A 17,285-nucleotide genomic window follows, 5' to 3' on the forward strand; every position below is an offset into this window, starting at 1 on the left:
TCGCAGAAGGCCAAGCCCATAGGCTCCCCCGCAGCATGGACAGGCGAGTCGGGACAAAAGGAGTCGGGTCCCACAGAATATTGTCAGGCCCTGCTGCCACCACACTACCCATGAAATGGGGACCACATTTAGGCAGGTGAGAGACCAACAGCCAGTGTGTATACACAGAGCATGCAGGGCTACAGGCAGAGTGAGTGTCCATGATGCTCATGTACATTGAAGCCCTATGGTGGTTATCACAACTTTGCCTAAGGGTTTGTGTCCAGGCTACACAAGGAGCTCCACCTGCCTGCCATCCTCAGCACAGCACAGACACCCTGGCCAGCCAGAAAGGACTCTATAGCCCTTCCTGCAAGGGGTACCCCGACAAGGCTGCACTGCCAGTGTCTGGAGGTGGCAGCCAGGGAGGAAGCCCAGAAAGCATGCAACACAACAGCCGGCAAAAACCCAGTGCTCACTGGCTGGCTAACCCGGGGGTGTACCTCAGCCGAAATGGCGGGTGGGGCTAGAAGCACTCCATTTCCAGCAGGGGGAACCAAAGAGGCACTCAGGCCATGCTCCCAACTGCTTTGGGGGGCTGACAGTGATCCAGCCCAAGCCCTCTTAGCAAACCAGGGAAGGTGTATGCAAGCTGGCAAAGACAAAGTCTTCGCTGCTACCCTATCTTCCTATTTCCCCTGAGACCACAACTTGGGAGAAAATTGTTCCTCCACTCACCTTGCAGACCCTGCTTGTCATCCAAACCGGCTGCTAGGGCCCTCAGCCTCTTGTGGGCTTTAACTTCCCCATGCTGGAGCCTCAAGGATCTGAGCCCGCTCCTGGCATTCACCCAGTCAGGTGATGTAAGTGTGGGTCCTAGCCACACACCGAGGCAGATTTGCTCAGGCAGGTCTGGGATAGGCCTTAGGGACCTGAGCAGGATGCAGAGGGTCCTGCAGGCACACAAGTCCAGAACTGGCTCTGGGTCTTCACACAGCCACTGACTTTGTGTGACCCTGCTGCAAATCCCGTCCGTGGGTTTCTCCATCTGTAGCTTGAAGGAACATGGTGGTGGTGTACCCTTGAGCCCCTGCTTCCCGAGTCAGCTTAGAAATCTGATTAAACCTCACATCTACCTTCCTAGCACTGGAGGATGAGGCAGGATAGTTAACCGTGAGGCCAGCCTAGGCTGCATACACACAGGGCCAGCAGCTAGTGATGTACGAACAGGCTTAAAGGGCACTGGGGATGGACTCAAAATCAGGAGCTTGTGAAACTAGTTCCAGGTAATGGACCTGTAAGATTTTGATGCAAAGGACAGAACTCACCTCTCTGGCCCTGGGTAGAAATACGGTATCCTGAAGGGCCAGTCATCTAACAAGGGAACGAGGGTAGACTGACACCCCTGTCCTGGTGGTTCCTGCAGTGGCCATGTGTCATAGTTCCTACTCCCGCCAACTCCGAAGGCCAGCTGCTGGATCTAGATGTAGTTTCAACATGACCCCCCCCCAGGGTTCACATGCTGAAATTTAATCCCCATTGTGAGGTGGGAGGATGGGAATTTAATCCAGCTATTGTGCTTAGAGGTGGTGTTTGAGGTGATTAAGATTAAAATCATCAGGTGGAGCCCCATGATCTGATACTGGCAGCTCTACAGACCGCCCAGAAGACACACATGCATGTGCTCTCTTGCCATGTGGTGCCCTGATCCACCTCAGGATTCTGCCAACAAGAATGTCATCATCAGATGTGACTGTTCAACTGTGGACCTCTTTTTCTTTCTCTTTTCTTTTCTTTTTTTTTGGTTTTTCGAGACAGGGTTTCTCTGTGTAGCTTTGCACCTTTCCTGGAACTCACTCTGTAGACCAGGCTGGCCTCGAACTCAGAGATCCACCTGCCTCTGCCTCCCGAGTGCTGGGATTAAAGGCGTGCGCCACCACCGCCCGGCTCAACCGTGGACCTCTTGAACCGCCACTCAAAGCTGAGTGTGGTCACAGCACACATAGGCCCAGAACTAGGAAGCTGGGGCAGAAAGACCCAAACAATCATCAGAACTTTTGCCTGTGGTGTTGCTGGTGAGAGAAAAGGCATTGGGGCACAACAGGCAGAGGAAAATGGCAGCTGCCACTTCGGCCCCCAGGTGCTCGAGGCCAGGCTGGTCCAGGGGCTAGCATGGCTGGGCTCGGGCAATGGTGAGCACTGGTGGAGGAAAGCCATGTGCAGAGAAAGGGACGGGGTGAGGGGACTGAGGGTGGGCCTAGGAACACTGTCAGTGGGTAAAGCTGATAGGACGCACAGGGAGAAGTGACAGTTCCAGACTCTAGTGTGTACATCTTCAGTCCTAGGAGACAGGCACACAGATTACAAGACCACCAGTCTCCAAGATTCTCCACGGTTGTGGGAAGGAGGTCTTTCCCAGGTTGGAGTGGCTAGCCAGTAGGTGTGAGAGGAGGGCTTAGAGGACCAGGAGTGATCCAGAGCAGAGTACTAGAAGCCTTTAGAACTTTCAGGACAGGAGGAAGGGGACAGCCTATTGGTGAAGGGTGATACGCAACATTAACTCACAACCCCTCAAATACAAGCTAGGTCCCAGTTCTAAAAACAACCCAATGCTTTAATAGCTGGCCCCCAGGGCCCAGTCTCAACAAAACCCTTAAATAAGGCAGGAGGCACAGCTTGGCAGCCACCAGCTGAGCTCAGCCCACTGCAGGGAGGTAGCCCCAAGAGCCTTGGGAAATACCAGAGTCCCCAGTCCAGATCTTCAAAGGCCTCCTAGAATTGGGCTGACACAGCCTGCTGGGTCTCTGTAGCTGCTTGGTACAACTTCACTGGGGTGTGTGATGCAGCCTAGGTAGGTCACCGATAGGAATCCAGAGCAGACTCAGGGTCTTCAGGCCAGCCCCAGGCCAGCTCCCTGCACCAGCAGTGGACTCAGAGGAAGTGTGTATGAGCCATATACATCGTACAATATACCACCCTAAGGTAACCAGGTCCCCAAACACATGAAGACTTGACAAGGTTCTACTTGACAAGAAGGCCTGTCCTGGGCAAGAAGCAAAGCAAATCATCATAGGTGTACATCAGACATCATCCCCACTCCAACCCTTGTGAGGTAGGCTGCGTTGTCTTATTCTACAAATGGTGAACAGGGGCTCATGAGAGGTGAAGTGTTTGCCCAGGACACGCAACAAGGAACACAGCAGCCAGGATTCAAGGCCAGGTCGGGTTGTCTCTAACGCCCACAGCTTGTCTCATGGGAAGGAATCCCTTCTAACAAAGACCCCCATGTTCAAAGTTCAGAAGTCTCTGCCTAGCTAGGTGGACCCGGCCCTGTTATCCACTCCCAGCCCTGGGCAGTTGGATGTCAGGACAGGTACACAGTGGTCCCCAGATGGTTGATTGTCCCAACACCACTAGCTACCGATGCTACAGATGATGGCTCTGGCTGCCCAGGAGCTGGGGCTGAGGCGAAGGTCGGTCTGGTCCTGAGGCCTTGTGGCCCCAAGTAGGCAGTGCCACCCCATTGAGCCAGGCATTTTCCAACAGGCTGCGGAAGCGTGCCCTCATGGTGGGACCTGGTGGGCTGGTGCTGGTGCCAGAGCTAGGTGAGGGATCCTGTGACCCTTCCCCAGTGGTCGTCTCTGTTTTCTCAGGGCCAGCTGGTGGCTTCCTCCCTGGCTTCTTGACCTTGGGGGCTGGTGATTTACGAGCCAGGGAGTGGTTTTCTGGTTCATCTCTGGTCACTGTGGGTTCTGAAGGGGATAAGGTTCTGGCCTCAGTGTCAAAGTCACCTACAAAAGGAAAGCATAGTCAGACTGCAAAATCCAAACTTCAAGGTCCCACTTCCTGGTCTCAAAGTCACCTAAAACAAGGTGGGTACATCTTCAGTCCTAGGAGACAGGCACACAGATTACAAGACCACCAGTCTCCAAGATTCTCCACGGTGGTGGGAAGGAGGTCTTTCCCAGGTTGGAGTGGCTAGCCAGTAGGTGTGAGAGGAGGGCTTAGAGGACCAGGAGTGATCCAGAGCAGAGTACTAGAAGCTTTTAGAACTTTCTGGGCAGGAGGAAGGGGACAGCCTATTGGTGAAGGGTGATACGCAACATTAACTCACAACCCCTCAAACACAAGCTAGGTCCCAGTTCTAAAAACTGCAGATGGTACCCACAGTGTCACAACCATCACAGGCAACCCTTCTTCACACGTGCCCATTGCTCAGACCAGCGGGAGCTTGCTGGAAAGACACGCTCCTTCCTGAGGGACACCAGAGCTCCACCTGACGAGGACGCAGCTCACAAGTGGCTGCTTGGGAGCAAAAATGAGAAAAAAAAGGAGGCTTGTAGGTCAGGAAACAGTGGCTGGGCATCTCACCGGCTAGCTGAATGAACTGAAGCATGAGAAGAGAAAGCTATGCTGTCCAAGAGCCATCTTTCTGCCACCAAATCCCCAGGGCTGCTGTGAAAACAGTTCGGGTGGAGGCAGGCTCCTCAGGCTGCCAGCAGGGCACATGAGTCTGGACAGGAGCAAACCTGGCATGCAGCCCTCATTGGTCATTAGACAAACCCCCCAGGGGTCATGGGAACCATTGCTCTAGCTAGGGGTACCCAAAGCTCAGGGAGGGAATATGGAACAAGGGTCTTCGAACCTAACCAGTGACAGGCAGCTGAGCCTTAACTGGATCAGAGTTCTACTAAGCAGGAAGACCAGGAAAGGGACCTGGTCCTTGGCCCCAGACAGGCTAATAATCAGGAATGTGGGCCAGCTAGGGGCCCTGTTCCATGGCAGTACTTTGCCTCAGGCCTTCTCCACCTTGACCTGGGCTGTCCTGGGTCAGGGAGGCCCATGGCAGAGTACCCAGCTAGCTAAGGAAGTAGAATATCAGGGAAACAGCTGGGTAAGGGGCTGGGTGGCCATGAGATGTGTGACAGCAGGCAGGAAAAACTTCAGAATCTAGAAATCAGTTTACTGACACAGAAAAGGCCATGCCAGCCTCACCTTGTCATGGCCTAAGAAATCAGAGTGTCCCCAACACACAACATTGCAGCACATGTGTCTTCTAGGACATTATTGATAATAAAATAAAAAAGCAAGGTCCAGGGCTGAGCTGAGCAATGTGGCACATACATGATCTGGTACTAGGGAGACAGGAGCATCATGAGTTTGAGGATACCCTGGGTTATACAGTGAGATACTTTCAATATGAGAGTGCAACTGAAGAACCAGGATGATGCATCACTGGAGGAAAGAGAACCATAATTCTCCAGTTCAGGGTGACATGGGTGCATACAAGTGCCAGCAGACCAGAGGAAATGTACATTCAAAGGTATGTGCTTATGTGGGGCATGGGGCCCTGCCAGATCCTGTGCATGAAGGTGAACAGGGATGCTTTACCAGGATCAGAGAGACTGCATGTGGAAGTAAGCTCAGAGCAAAGCTCAAGCCTGTGGACTGGGATGAGCAGAGAGTAGCAGCCCCCGGTGCCAAGGGACAGAACGCAGTGCGTCATTCAGGGCTAGTGTTCAGACAGAAGACATGGGAAGAGAAAACTTCAGGTGGGAAACATGGCCTGGCCCAAGTCCCAGAGGCCTACACAAGACACAGAAGGTACAGACAGAGGAGGAGCCATCCAGAAGGGGGCCAAGAACATTTCCATGCAAATAGATCTCACTGATGTCAAGAGGCAAGGCAAGCCCTAGAGCCCCTGGAACCCCACCCCTTGCCCCAGCATAAGTTTCTGGAATCATTCCGACCCTTGCCCACCGTCCATACAAGCAGTACACACACCTGTCACTCGCTCACACAGCTCCAGTGGCTACAGGGTTGCCCCATGCTCACCCAGCTGGCGGCGCACACAGTCATGCCACTGCAGGCCCAGCAGGTCAGGGTAGATATCAGGCAGCTGGCGTAGGGCCAGCAGCTTCAGCATGCGTGAGGTGCAGCCATGTAGGGCCCGTTCACGCAGTGCACGCTCCTCTGACAGAGTGGTGGGCCGTAGCTCCACACGGTGCTCCTGCAGCACGTGGTCCACAGAGGCGGGTGGCAGCTTAGGAAAGAGACGCTCCTTCACCAGATGGATGGGCACGAAGATGGCACCAGCTCGTACTACGTGAGGGAAGGGGCACTGCTGTGTGCACAGAAACCTCTGCAGCTGGGACAGCAGCTTGCCCAGGAGCCCCTGCACACCCTGGCCGTCCTGCCACGCAGCCTGGCCCCATGGGCCAGTGGTCTCAAGCCACTCCCGAAGTTTCTCTGGTGGAGAATGAGCCACAGAGCCTGAGATGGCGTCACAGAGGGATGCGTGCAGCCCTGTAAAGTGCTGTTCTAGGGAGTCTGCTGAGGTCGCGGTGGAAACTTGAACAGTGGCTGGAGCAGGGGCCGGAGCTGGGGATGGAACAGGAGCAGAGGCTGGGGCCGGGGAGGCCACGGCTATGGCCGGCGGGCTCGGCAGGGCTAGGTTGAAGCACGCCACCGGCAAAGGCTGAGTGAGAATCTGCAGTCCCACGGGCATGGATGGGGGGTTGGGTGCAGGCTGGGCAGGGGCAGGGGCAGGGGCAGGGGCAGGAGCAGGAGCAGGAGCCAAGGTAGGTGGGGATGGGACGAGAGTTGCAGGTAAGGGTGCAGGTCGGAGTATCTTGAATTTTCGGAACATGAAGGCCACGGAGCTGTGGAAGTTGGTCCTTGGTGTGGCTTCTGTGGCCACTTCAGATATTTCGGTGACCATCTTTTTCAGGCCCGGCAAGCCTGACACTGTGTTTTCTATACCTGGCCCATTCACAGCTTCAGTGGACTTATCACGTACCTCAGGACTAGGGACCTTGACAGGGACAGCCTCTGCCATAGACTTCTTCACACTCAAGTCCAGAGCCACTTCCTCACGAAGAGAGCAGTGAGGCCCAGAGGTCCCATCCTGGACAGGCAGGGCCCCCTTGCGATCTTTGTCTTGGCTCTTACTGGCGGCTGGAGCACAGTCCTGCTCAGCCGTGGGCTCCGGTGTCTGCACATCCAGGTAGTCACGGTAGGGGGCCAGACTAAAAACATTGTCAATCACAGGCATGGGTGGAGAGCTGGGAGGCTTGGCATCTTTCTGTGGAAGAGACTGGCGCTCCTTGGCACAGGGGAGCAGTGCTGGTGAAGTGCGGGGAACTGGACTGTCTCGAATGACAATAGGTACCCCAGGACGCTCACTGGGCCTGGGATGGAGCTGCTCTTTCCTGCAGCTGGGTAGCCAGGTCTTCTCTTGAGCTTCCGGGGCTGGTTTCTCTGCAGGTCTCACAGGCTCAGAGCATGGCTGGCTGGCTGGCAAAGGCTGGCATGTTCGCTGGAAGGCACTGGGCTGTGGCACGGGTTGCACACTGTTCTGAGCATGGGAAGGTGGTGTTCCCCCAAGCCCTGGGGATGCCCCATAGAGAGAGAGGTCATCCCTGGCATAAGGAAATCCCAAAGTTTGGGGGACAAAGTCCAGTGGGCACCTTGGAGCAAGAGGGGGCTCCAGCTTGAGCCCTGGTGAGGGGGCCGGGAGGGGTGCAGGAGAGTAGGAGTAAGTGTCTATCCCAACAGGGGGCAGATAAGGGGCCTGGGATGCCTGCTGCCTCAGGTAGGGGCTGCCCAGCCCACCAGCCTGGTATGCAGCCCCTTTGTGCGCTCCCAGAGGTGGCAGTGGGAGCAGAGGGCCGTAGTTCCCCTGCTTCTCCGGGTGACGGCAAGATGGAGGGCAAGGCAAGGCCTGTGGAGGTGGGGGCAGCGGGTAGTGGGCTGGCACTGCATCCTGGCAAGGTGGTCCGAGGGGCTGGGCAAGCTGGGTCCAAGGACTGGAGGGTCCTTCAGATACTGCTTGCTTGGGTTCCCCAGAGTAAGGACCCGTGTACTTGGAAGGCAGGAAGCCTGTGCTGTGGATGGTTCGATACTTCTCCAGGATTGCCTGGCATGGGGAAAAAGTCAGGGAGGGGTCTTTGCCAGGTCCCCCAGTTGGTAGCCCACGCAAGAATGTCCCATCCAGGGGCTGGCCCTTGCCAGGAGCTGGGGCTAGAGAACAGGGTGGTTCAGCAGACGGTAACAGGGGCCCGGTCACCAGGGTCCAGTCAACATCCAACGGTCTCTTTGCTCCTCCATCCCCTAGGCAAGCGGAGAGTCCGTAACACAAAGGACTGCGGTAGACAGGCTTGGGCGCTGCCAGTGGTGGGCCTGGGTAGGCATGAGCCTGGGGACCAAAGGGCAGGAGCTCACTGGAGTCTTTTATCTTTTCAGAACCTTCTGTGGGAGGGCGGTAGAGCAGGCAGTTTGTCAACAGGCTGTCAGTCCGGAGTGGAGATCCTGCCACTTCAGTGGGGTACAAGGGTGGGTACGGGGTCCAGGATGCCAACCGCTCAGACCCTGCCTTGGAAGCACCCCCTATGGGGTAGGAGAAATATGCACCCTTATAATTGCAGGAGTCCTGACTGGCAGCAGAAAGGGGCAGGCCATGTCCAGGCCCTGGGTCCGGCTCCAGGCGGGGCAGCTTGCCATACATCACAGGCCCCAGAGGCCCCAGGGGCCGTTTCTCTGCCATTACGACGGAGGTGTCAGGCCCTCCTGGACCCCTGCCACTTGACTTGCTGACCTGGGAGAGAGGAGAAAGATGGTTAGAGCATAGGCTACATGAAAACAATAGAGGCCCCTCTCTGACTTGTTGTCCCCCAAGACTCTGGCCCTTAGCAATCAATACTCAACTCAGACTGAACGGAGAAGCCACAATGCAGAGGTTTCTGACTCTATGTTTTGTTTCTGGTTATAGTTTTGAAAGCACAGAACTCCGCTGAACAAATATGTGTACTGTGGCCTTACATACAAGTCTACACTCCATTGTAAGGGTCATTCTGCCTATGTGATGGCCAAGAACCCTCCCTTGGGGTTCTGGGCAGTGTTGGGAAGTCATCCGCCTTGGCTTGCTGCTCTGCCTCCCAAATAAGACCTATCTATCCCAAAGTCTCTGACGAGAGGGATGGCACAGGAAGTGGGCTGGTTCTTATTCCAAGATGCCACAGAGGTCTCGTAACACTCCTACAGCCAAGACATGGAATCCCTGCACTGCCTACAAATTCTGGTTTCTTCTAACACTTTTATTGATCTGCTTGTCTTACCAAAACCCAAAACCTCAAAACCAGGTCCCCAGAACCAGAACCAATGCTGACAACTAATCTTGGATGGATAGGGCAGTCCCTTCCAAGAGGTATCCGGGTAACTCAGCAGGAGGGTCAAAGCTGACCAGCAGGTGGTGCTGTGGAGCCAACAAGATGGTCCTGGGCTCAGGGGAGGAGTGTCTGTGTTAATCTCCAGGCCCTGTGCACATGATCCAGGAGAGTGGGGATGCATGCCTGGGGAGATGGGAGGCCCCAAGGGCCCGGAGTCCTAGCTGGCAACTACTTCCTCCACACTTTACTGATGGACAGATTAAGTGCTGGAAAAAGAATGCACGGGTATTCTTCCCTTAGAACCTTTCCCACTCTTCTTTCTTGCTCACTTTTCCTTAATAAATCTGGGTTCTACAGCACAGAGCCAAGTCCAAAGAAGGATGAGGATCAATGTCCACAGTGATCACAGGCACTTTCTTAACAAAACAGGCATCCACGACTTATGGGCCATGACTTACAGGCAGCTCCATCTGAGGCTTGTCTGTTAGGGCCATCGCTGACCTCCTCTCCCTCCTCAATGGCTTAGAAAAAGGTAAATGGGATCAATATTCCTACGAGTAGGCCACAGGTCAAGCACCAGAAGCCTCTGTCACAAGCAAGCAGGGACCAGCTTTCTCCTCCTCTCTGGACAGTGGCCAAGGATTGGGGCTCAAGAGTCAGACCAGCACGGGGAGGAAAAAAGGTAAAGGGTAGTATGGCCTAGGCCCATTCCCAGCCAGCAGACAGCAACACAGAAGCCTTCAAGACAAGGACATGTGTCCTAAGGGAAAGCCCCATCCTACACTGCTGTATGTTTTTATGGTTGATTTTGCTTTGTTTTGTTTTTCTTTTTTCTTTTTTTCTTTTCTAAGTCTCATTGTTTATCTCTAGCTGGCCTGGAACTCACTATGCAGACCAAACTGTCCTTGAACAGAGATCCACCCACCTCTGCTTCCCTGGTGCTGAGATTAAAGATGTGCACCACCACAAGGCTCGGCTGGATGCTTCAGAGGGTACCTAGCCCACTCTATCCTTGGGGAGCTCTGGGTTAATTAAGGGCTGGCTCTGGTCTCTAACCACCAGTCTCAAGGGCCCTTCTCTCCCGGGCTCAGCCCAACCCGTGCCCTTTGCCCTAGAGACTTCCTGAGAACCAGCCACCTGGGACCCTCGGGAGAGTCTTTGTAGGAGGGAGGGTTCCAAAGAATCAGCCCAAGGCTCTGAAAGGTGTGGAGGCAACATTATGTCCTGACAGTAGGAAGGATGGAAAGCTCCCCCAGAGGAGGCCCCACCCCCACTCAGACAGCAGCCAAAATGAAGGTGCCTTGTTTCCGGACACTGAGGTGGCCTTGGACGCTTGGAGAAGGTAGGTCCACGGGTGATCCTTCTGTGGAGATGTCAAGTTCTACTAGTTCTTCTTACATGCGCTCTAACTGCAGCCAGAACCCAGGGCAGGGTCGAGCGCCCACCACACTCCCGTCTTTCCCTCGGGGGAGACACACAACTCCGTGGGTCCATTCCCATTTCCACGTCACATCCTTGGGGCCTCAGGAAGAGCGCGAACCGAGCCGAGTTGTTGAGGCCGGCATCAGTGTTCTCCCTCTAAGAGACGCCGGTCTTCTCAAAGTCTGCCAGCTGAGGCTCTGAGCTCTCCAGACACCCAATTTGGGGCAAGTCCACACTTCCCAGTTTAAGAGAAAGGGTCTCCAGATGCGCCACCACTAAATTTCCCTCTACCGGCCCCGCCCATGACCATCGTGCCTGAGGCCCACAGCCGGCTTCGCTATGGAACTGGCGCCCGACCGACACGCCAGGCTTCCGGGTGTCCCCCAAACCTCTCCTCTCTGCTGCTCTGCGACGCACGTGCACCCCAGCAGGCTGACACACAGCCTGCCACCACGCACGCAAAGCCGTTCCTGCACGTACGTGCACGGCCAGAATCTGCACAGATGTCCCCCCCACCGCCCTGGCTCAGGCACACGTGTGCAAGCCGGGAGGTTCGCGCTCGGAGCCCCCACGGATCGAAGCCCGAAGACTGCAGTGAGGTCCAGGAGGTGGAGGGGAGGGGGCCCGTCCAGCCGCAGAGTCCGGGCAGCCACCTCCTTCGGGGCGATCCCGCCAGCCTGGGCTGCAGCCAGAGAGTGAGTCAAGCGGTGGCGAGGAAACCGCAGGCGGTCCTGTTCCAACAGGGCTCGTCCACGGCCCCGCGGCACCTCTGCGCCCGCCGCCACCAATCCCAAGCCCCACCCCCACCCCGAGTCTGCGCCCGGCAATCCGCGTGAGCCCGGCCCCGCGAGAGGCCCGAGGGATCCGCCTGACTCCTCGCCAGTCCTACGCCCGGGCACTGCTGGGGTTCCGGGGCTCTACCAGGCCCAGGGAGCATCCAAGTCCTGGCAAAGTCCAGGCGGCAGCACGACCGGGCCCCGCAGCCTGACCGCCCGAAGCCTCAGCACCTGGGCCCCGGCCCCTGCGCTCCGTCCCGGGGCCGGCCGGTAGGGGCGCCCTGGGGCAGGACCACCCGCCCCTTGCCCACGCGCTGCCCGCAAACTCGGCCCAAGTTTCCGCGCCCGCCGGGCAGGCGAGCTCCTACCTTCAGAGCGCCAAGCTTCTGGCGGCCGCCACCCGGGGCCACGGCCGCATCCTCCAGCGCCGCCAAGGCTGCGGGTCGCTGTCCGGCCGGCCTTGCGCGGGAAGTCGCGGCAGGCACCTAGCCCAGAGCCACGCTCTGCGCTGCCGTTCGCGCCGCCGCCGGGCGCCGTCTGTGGTCCCGGGCGGGGCGGGCCAGGGGCGGAGCGGGGGCGGGGCGGCCCGTTGGGTGGGGGCAGAACCCGGCTGTGCCTCTGGGAGCCTGCGCTCCCTTGGGCCCTCCCGTGCCGAAGGCCTGAGTGGAAACGACTTTCCCGCGACCCGGCCTCTGGCTTTGTGCACCGCCTTCGCTCGCCCAGCTCCTCGAACGTCTGCCCCGAGGGCGGTCATAAGCCCTCATTCAGTCATTCCGTTAGATCATTCATTCCTTGCCACTTTCTAGCCATGTGACCTTAGACCTGCCACTTAAACTCCAAGAGCTTCAGTTTCACCGTTGGTAAAAGTGGTATTGTCTCATAGAAATGGCAGGGCTGGCCGACTTCGAAAAGATACATGGCACATAAATTGGGGTATAGTGACATACAACTGTAAAGCCTAGCAGTGGGAATTGCCCTGGGTTTGAGCTGAGCCTGGGATAGCTAGCAATACTCTTGGTTGTTTTGTTTTGTCTTTGTTTTGTTTGGGACAGGGTTTCTGTGGTGATATATTGTGTACCCTAATAAATTTGCCTGAAGATCAGAGGACAGAGCCAGCCACTAGATTAGACATAGAGGTCAGGCAGTGATGGCACACACCCTTAATCCTATCACTCGGGAGGCAGAGATCTGCCACACTGAAAACAGACCCAGGCAGTGGTGGAACACACCTTTAATCCCAGGAAGTGATGTCTGGGCAGAGAAAGGTATTTAAGGCACGAGGAAACAGGAACTCTCTCTCTTCAGACTGAGGATTTTGTAGAGGTGAGAACTAGTGGCTGGCTGCTCTGCTTCTCTGATCTTTCAGCTTTCACCCTGATATCTGGCTCTGGGTTTTTTATTAAAAGACCATCTAAGATTCGAACAACAGGTTTTACTATACAGCTGTGTCTGTCTAGGAACTGCACTCTGTAGACTGGGCTGACCTCGAACTCACAGAGGTACACCTACCTCTCCCTCCCCAGTGCTGAGATTAAAGGCATGGGCCACCACACTTGGCTCCTAACAAAACTCTTAACAATTAAAAAATTGAAAAGATGTCAAAGGGAGCCCTGGCATCCTTGACCAGCACTAGTTACACTTGGAAGTCGGAAGGAGCACTCCTAGGGGCAAAGTACAGACAAATGTATCTCAACTTCTGTTAGGGTTCCATGGCTAAGGAAATTATTATTATTATTATTTTTTTTACCTCGAGTGGACCAGGGATGAGGCTCTGGAGGTGTTGCCAAGTGGCCTTGGTGGGTATCTGAACCATTTTGCAAATGCCTCTCACCAGAACAGACCAGAGCATGAGGCAGAGCATGAACAGCCTGGAAGGCGAATGGGGTGAAGTATCCCTAGCCAGAAAGGATGTGTTGCAGAAAGGGGCTGGGAGACCAACTGTCTCTGTTCAGCAAGACTTTAGCCGCTGGGCTGTGGAACCTGCTCAGCACTCCTCCTTTTTGGGAAGGAATCTGATGCCTATAGTTCGAAGACTGCCCAAAGGCCAAGGCAGGGTCAGGCAGTGACGGGGGAGAACGGGGGAACACCATACAGATCAAAATGAGTTTATGGGCCAGCACCACTCAGGACACCACCTTGAACCACACAGGTCAGGACTGCCTGAGTCAGAGCAAAGCAGGGCTGAGTGCAGGTGTGGGAGCAGCTGGCCTGAGGAGGAGGGGCCCGGCTCCAGGGAGGACTAGGAGGAGGAAGTGAGGTCACCCAAGGAGAGAGGGAGGGTGTCTCTTGGATTAGAGTTGGAAGATTTTTTACAAATAGAGACTGCCTAGGAAGGGGAGACTCTGAGGGGTCTGGGGCTTTCCCAGACAGGCTGGAACAACGACCCAGACCGCCTGGTTTTTGTATCTTACAGTCACACTCTAACACCAGGAAGGGGCATCTGTGCCCTGACAGCTCTGGGTCATGCCAAATCTGACAGCCCTCTCTCAAGCGGTTCTCACACCTCAATAACTCTGCCCTTCCTTCTCTACTGCATAGGGTATACTCCCACTCCTGACCTGCTGTGAGCTGGGAGGAAGGAAGACAATGTCCTTGGCTCTGTGGTCTAGAACTCTCAGGTTGTGGGCCCAGGTAAGACCCCCATCAGGCCAGGATGAGCCTGTAAGACCCTGGGGCCCGGCTAAGTCTTCAGCCCCGTTATTTTGTCGTAATTCAGAAACATCTCTCAAAGACAGTTGTCCCACTAATCAGCTCGTCTGGTCCTTTTTGACATCACTCAAACACTCTGGATTACCAAAGAAAGGACACGGGGTGGAGGACTTGAGAGCCGCTTGCAATTCCCTGGGCCTTAACTCGCTCAGCACAGAACAGAGCCCGGTAGTCACCTGCCTCATAGACTACGGTGTCAGCATCCAGCAACATCCGGTGAGGAACTGCTCATAAGCTGCAGGAAACTCTTATGAACTCTTCCCCCTCTCTGCCCCAAGGGTCATGTGCAGAGCCTATAGCAGATATAAAGGTAGTCCTTTCAGGGTGACTCGAGAGGCTCCCTGGGCTTTTGTTAACATTGCAGCCTTGGAGAGATAGTGATGTTTTGTCTGGAAGGTGAAGTCACGGAGTCAGAGCCGTGAAGAGAAGAGTTTAACATGTGGGCACGGGGGAGGGGGAGTTAGAAAAGCAGGAGCCTGGCGCATGCAATCTGAACATTCAGAAGGCTAAGACGGGGATCTACTGAGTACAAGGCAGGTTATAAAGTGAGTTCCAAGCCAGCCTGGGCCACACAATGTGAACATCTGTCCACAAAGCAAAATTAAATACAACACAAAGTAGAACAGAAAGGTTTAAAGAGGGTTCTATCCCCCCACCCCACCCCAGCCCTACACAGGCTTGAAACGGGTGCATGCCCTCCACCTCCCCTCCCTTATGGACACAGATTAGTCCATAGAAAGGCAAGGTTAAAGGTCAGCTTCCTGAACTGCAGCTTGTCATGTTATGGTTATTAATAAAAATGTCCCTTCCACTAATGACGTCATACCTGCTATTTACAAATCTCTTTCCTTCCTTAGAGGAGCTATCTCACCCCAGAGAAGAGGCAGTGATGGAAGCCATCCTACAGGCAGAAAACCAGAGAAACCTAAAACACACAGAAAGTGCCTCCTCCTCCTCCGAGGAGGCCACCCAGACTGTTAGCACCGCCTTCTCATCCTCATCCTTCCCTGCCAGCGGAGGAAGACTGCCGTGTGGGGAGGGGCAAGGCGCTCCTACGTGGAGCTGGTTCTGTGCCAGACACTTAACAGTGTCTCATGTAAGTCTTAGAACCAGATGAAGAGTTTGAGAAGCAAAGCAAACTCACCAGGTATGGTAGTACATGGTGACAGATGGCTGTAATCCCAGCACTTGGGAGGCTATAAGGTAGCAGGAGCAAAGGTTCATGGGAGACCCTAGCTCAAAAAAAAAAAAAAAAAGGCAAGTGAACCAAGTTTGACCTTTTGAGCTGTGTGACTTAAGCAACCTTAACTTCAGTTTGCACATCAGCCCAATGGGCAGAATTATGACATGTCACAGGGCCCTGATGACTTCACGGCTTAGTTCATAGTAAGCCCTGAACATGCTCTGGACATGGTGGGGACTAGGGGACGGTTCTTCATAGCCAATAAATGGAGGAGTGGGATCTCCCCTCTTGGAATTACTGTATGACTCGGGAAGGTTCAAGGCTCACATGCATCTGGTGGCCATGGATCCTCTGCCTGTCAAGCAAACACAACCTGAGCTCAGAGCACCTTAGGGAGTCTAATCGTGAACAGCTTGGGAGGTTTGGGGCCATAGGTCTCAATTGAGTGAGGTAAGCTGTTTTCCAAAGGCATGCTGGCAAACCAAGACCTCCTTCTGCAGGAAGCTGGGAGGCAATTTCTTATCAGTCTCAGAGTCTCCTGTGGCCCCCACTCTAGATCTACCTGTCCCCTCCATTGTCCCTCTGTAGCCTGCCTGCCACAGCAGACCCCAGGAGCCAAACAAAATTCATTGCGATCCTCTGTGCCTTGGCTTCCGGTCAGTCTTGTATTGATTCCGTCTAGCCCCATCCAGGATGCCTTCCCTGATCTCCAGGCTGGTGTGAGTTATCTTTCCTGGAAGCTGTTTAGATTCCAGACTACTTCCATCCTAGTCTCAGCTCCCCGTGTTCAAATGGCTTGGTTTCCGGATCCCCCATGAGACTGAGGAAGGAAGGACTTCCTCCAGGTTGAGGCTGTCTGAGCATTGGGATGGAGTGCCTAGCACAGGACTAATTTGGGCCATGGCTGTGGAGTCACAGTTTAATACAGAAGCACTCTGCATCTCTTCAGGCAAAGAAAGCCAGAAAAACAAACAAACAGGCCTGTTCATCCCTAGTAGGAAGATCACTATAAATTCAAAGCTAGCTGGGTACATAGTAAATTCCAGGATAGCCTGGGCTACAGAGTGAGATCCTGTCTTGGGGGTAGCAAGAAAACCCCACCTGGCCACACTTTTCTAAAATCTGCGTTCCCTCTGAGATACCAAGTTTAAGCCTCTAAGATGCTAACCAAGCTTCAAGCCAACAGTAGCCTGCCTCCTGCCCTTATTGCAATTTAGAGCAACTGACACCTAAAGATCCCAGTTCTGTGCCCAGGACATCAGGCAGGAGTGTTTACAGCCCAGACCTCCTAAGGGCTGGTTATCTACACAGCAGGGTTTCCATCTTTCTCACTAGACCCAAGATGGAAAACCATCTGGCTGAGTTCCACCTGCCTCATGTGCCCTGCAGTCCCCTCCAGGAGGCCACCAGCTGGGAGCTGGAGTGGTATTGAGAAGAAGGTACCACTCACCCACTATGAGGAAGCAGCTCTCCATTCATCTTCAAGCCCTATCCCCTGCCCCCACCCCAGGCACCCTAATCACTTTCTCCCCTGTCCCAAGCCTTTCTCCAGGGATTCCCTCCCCAAGCCCAGGTGCCCCTGGCAAGGGCAGACACAGCTATTTCCAGGATGGCAGTTTGGGCAGAAAGCCCCCAGTCCTGCCTGAGCCCAGTGTCTGGTCCTCAATGTTAAGCTTTGGCTTCCAGGGGGGAATCACCTTCCTGCCAGCCCCCCAGTGCAAAGGTTTGAGGGGGGCTGGCAGTCCAGTTCCTTCTTAGCTTGGCATGCACCTTCCCCCAGTGCCAGGGTACCCCCCTTCCTACCATGGGCAGGCCAGGGGAACTGTCTTCGAAGTCTTCCTAAGGCTGGCTGGGGCTGCAAGATCTGGCCAGGTGGCTGGTTGGTGGCTGTCCCCTCATTAGCAGCCTGCTGGGGTTTCTGTCACTTAGGGCTGGTTACTAAGCAACGAGATCCAAGAGGGCTTGGCTCTGGACCTGCAGAGCAGAGCGGCTGCTGAGGGAGAAGCCAGCAGGCCATTGACCAGGGTCATGGTCAAGGTTTCAGGGTGA

The 17,285-nt window shown here is 55.0% G+C and overlaps 1 protein-coding gene and 1 long non-coding RNA gene across 5 annotated transcripts; one reads left to right on the forward strand and one right to left on the reverse strand.

Moving 5' to 3' along the window:
* Nucleotides 1-2,572: 2,572 nt before the first annotated feature.
* On the reverse strand, nucleotides 2,573-15,304 carry C7H15orf39 (chromosome 7 C15orf39 homolog). Of its 4 annotated transcripts, none has more exons than XM_059267945.1 (3): nucleotides 15,198-15,304; nucleotides 5,815-8,575; nucleotides 2,573-3,770 (listed from the first exon to the last, which is right to left on the reverse strand). In XM_059267945.1, the coding sequence occupies exons 2-3, from the start codon at nucleotides 8,522-8,524 to the stop codon at nucleotides 3,406-3,408; spliced, it is 3,075 nt and encodes a 1,024-aa protein (XP_059123928.1). In that variant the 5' UTR covers nucleotides 8,525-8,575; nucleotides 15,198-15,304; the 3' UTR covers nucleotides 2,573-3,405. The 4 variants fall into 4 exon arrangements, with proteins under 4 accessions (XP_059123928.1, XP_059123931.1, XP_059123930.1 ...); XM_059267948.1 differs by lacking the exon at nucleotides 15,198-15,304 and adding an exon at nucleotides 13,903-14,054; XM_059267947.1 differs by lacking the exon at nucleotides 15,198-15,304 and adding an exon at nucleotides 11,713-11,881.
* Nucleotides 11,419-15,295, forward strand: LOC131915040 (uncharacterized). The gene is made up of 4 exons (XR_009380248.1): nucleotides 11,419-11,614; nucleotides 13,883-13,975; nucleotides 14,061-14,269; nucleotides 14,911-15,295. It is a non-coding gene; the product is annotated as an uncharacterized LOC131915040 (long non-coding RNA).
* Nucleotides 15,305-17,285: the final 1,981 nt, after the last annotated feature.

Source organism: Peromyscus eremicus, chromosome 7 (genome assembly GCF_949786415.1).
Source record: "Peromyscus eremicus chromosome 7, PerEre_H2_v1, whole genome shotgun sequence".
In the NCBI taxonomy this organism is placed as follows: Eukaryota; Metazoa; Chordata; class Mammalia; order Rodentia; family Cricetidae; genus Peromyscus; species Peromyscus eremicus.

Coding starts and splice junctions, on each gene's coding strand:
- C7H15orf39 (XM_059267945.1), bottom strand. CDS start 8,524: ATGGCAGAGAAACGGCCCCTGGGGCCTCTGGGGCCTGTGATGTATGGC. Junction 3,771..5,814: donor CTGTGTGCGCCGCCAGCTGG/GTGAGCATGGGG, acceptor TTCCTTTTGTAG/GTGACTTTGACACTGAGGCC.